Source organism: Olea europaea, unplaced genomic scaffold, assembly GCF_002742605.1.
Source record: "Olea europaea var. sylvestris unplaced genomic scaffold, O_europaea_v1 scaffold65, whole genome shotgun sequence".
Classification (NCBI taxonomy): domain Eukaryota; kingdom Viridiplantae; phylum Streptophyta; class Magnoliopsida; order Lamiales; family Oleaceae; genus Olea; species Olea europaea.
The window spans coordinates 7,049-9,407 of record NW_019264872.1 but is presented as its reverse complement, the minus strand read 5'-3'; the positions used below and the strand labels follow the sequence as shown (position 1 = coordinate 9,407).

At 34.8% G+C, this 2,359-nt stretch overlaps 1 protein-coding gene across 1 annotated transcript; it reads right to left on the bottom strand.

Annotated features, from left to right (window-relative positions):
* Positions 1 to 663: 663 nt before the first annotated feature.
* Positions 664 to 1,596, bottom strand: LOC111390090. Its single transcript, XM_023015076.1, has 3 exons — positions 1,576 to 1,596; positions 1,318 to 1,492; positions 664 to 1,232 (listed from the first exon to the last, which is right to left on the bottom strand). The coding sequence occupies exons 1-3, from the start codon at positions 1,594 to 1,596 to the stop codon at positions 664 to 666; spliced, it is 765 nt and encodes a 254-aa protein (XP_022870844.1).
* Between the last annotated feature and the right edge of the window lie 763 nt (positions 1,597 to 2,359).

Genomic DNA, 2,359 nt, shown 5'->3' with positions numbered 1-2,359 from the left:
GTTTTAAAATAAAATAAAAATGGAGGCAGGGGGAAGGGGAGGGGGGTTGACCTTGCATTAATATTTTCACGTGTTCTATGCAATATACATTCATTAAATAAATATGTGTAAAGAAATCCAAAATCCCAAGTGCAAACACCCGTTTCCAGCACCAAAAATCTGCGAACCCAGCTCTCTGTTCTCTATCAGTTTGCCTCCTCCTACCACCACCACTACCATCTTGATTTGCTTTTTTTGGTTGACCATGGCAAGGTCTAAAATGACCACATATATTACTTGCTCATATGTAATTTTTCTATGTTTGCATATTTTTCTTAGTGTTTCGAGATTGAGAATTGATTTGTTGAAAGAGGAAGGGAAAATTAGTAATGGGGTTGGTGCCCCAGTGGCGAATATAGCATCAATGTTCAGCTAGGGCGGAGGTTGACTTTGACTGTTGATCGTCGACAATCAACGATCATAAAAACCTGATCCGATCGGCGGCCAATCGTTTATTAAAATTTGTTTGACTAAATAATATTAAAAAATATTCAATATATATGTGAATGCACTAAAATGTAGAAATTTTATACATATGAAAATATAGTTCAATACAATCCAAAATGCTAAAAAAAATACAATACAACCTTAATCTGTAATTTTAAACTTCGACAATTGAATTCTTCAAGGCCTCATATTTTGATAACGTTGCAATATTGCCTCATTCTCAAGTTTAATGAAAAGATCTTTCTCCACGTAAATCACCAAATTGTCATTCAACAATTCATCTCCCATTTTGTTGCGCAGATCATTCTTGATTAAATGATCATTCAACTCTTGCAAGATTGAATCTATCACATAACAATATAAATCAACATAAAAGCGATGATAATAAGTCACCTGCTGAGTTAAACCCCTAGGTCGACCTTTCAATACTACAATATCATCCATATTGGTCATTGAAATATGTCTATCAACACAAAACTCAATTATCTTACTCAACAAAGTAAACCAACCATTGTCTCTCATGTTCTGCAATGTGTACTTATACAACTTCAATAACCTCATAGCATTCTGAATATCCTGATGCTTTTTCTGGAAGGCTTGTGAAAAATCGTCTGTAATTGCAAGAATTTCAAACATAAAATAAAGACTGAACACAAATTGAAAATCTTGCATTGTGTCCATCTGTCTTACGTCCATTGATTTTTGCTCTAAACTTATGTCGTCTTCTGATATATTCTCAAGAACATCTATGATCGCATTAAGCATATTAATAAAGTGAGTAATTGTCTTTAGTATCACCTAGGCGTGCCAAAGTCATTTCTTGAAACTGACCAGTTCTACCAAAAAGTTTCTCAATATTAAGCCTCTCCAGAATTTCAAAATGATAACTTGTTCGAAAAGTATCTACATGTTTACATGATGCACCAACCAAATTCACAATAGTAACAAGCATGTTAAATAAATCACTAAGCATAACATTCTTATGTGCCACAGAAACAACTGCCAACTGAAGTTGGTGAGCAAAGCAATGAACATACACAGCACATGGGGTTTCTCTTAAAATTAAAGCTTTTAAGCCATTGAACTCACCTGACATATTGCTTTCTCCATTGTAACCTTGACTTCTTAGGCTAGATATGCTCAACCCATGTGTAAAAACATTGCATCGATGACTTCTTTGAGTGACTGGGCACAAGTATCAGCGATGTGGGAAATGCCCAACAAACGCTCCTTCACTTTCCCACTTTTGTCAACAAATCTCAACACAACTGCCATTTATTCTTTTATAGATTTATCACGAGATTCATCAACCAAAATTGAAAACAAAGAATCACCCATCTCATTGATTATAGACCTTGTCGTCTCTCCAGTACAACAATTAACCAAATCCTTATGGATGCTTTGCGAAGTCATTTCCAGGAGTATTATTAAATAGTACTTCATTAATTTTCTTACAACAAGCTGCATAGCAATTTAGTAGCTCCATTTGATTTCATTTATTAAGAGACTCTTTCGATTCATCATGATCACGAGATGGCAATTCTTGCATCAAGAGGAATCTAGTATAGTCTAGCACCGCAGTCAAACTTGTACTATAATTTTTTTGTTGACTACTACTTTGGCTAAAAATAACATAGAAGATACTTCGCTTTTGATTCATCGAATTGGTACACTTTACAAAAGCTTGATTATGAGCACTATCAACGAGCCCGACATGTTCTTTCAATGTATTTTTGTGCTTTCAATCCCTAAAGCCGATCTTAGTGAATATATGTCCACTCCCTTGATCCCCTCTGTCAGGTTTGAACAAGTAGCAATGCAAACAATAAGTCGCGTCATTTTCTATACTGTAGTCCAACCAATAAAATTCAGA

Excerpts from the sequence above, each read along its gene's own strand:
- LOC111390090 (XM_023015076.1), bottom strand. The coding sequence starts at position 1,596 with ATGGAGAAAGCAATATGTCAG. Across the intron at positions 1,493-1,575 it reads TGGAGAAAGCAATATGTCAG|TTGGCAGTTGTTTCTGTGGC; the intron begins GTGAGTTCAATG and ends CACCAACTTCAG. Across the intron at positions 1,233-1,317 it reads GAAACTTTTTGGTAGAACTG|ATGTTCTTGAGAATATATCA; the intron begins GTCAGTTTCAAG and ends ATGCGATCATAG.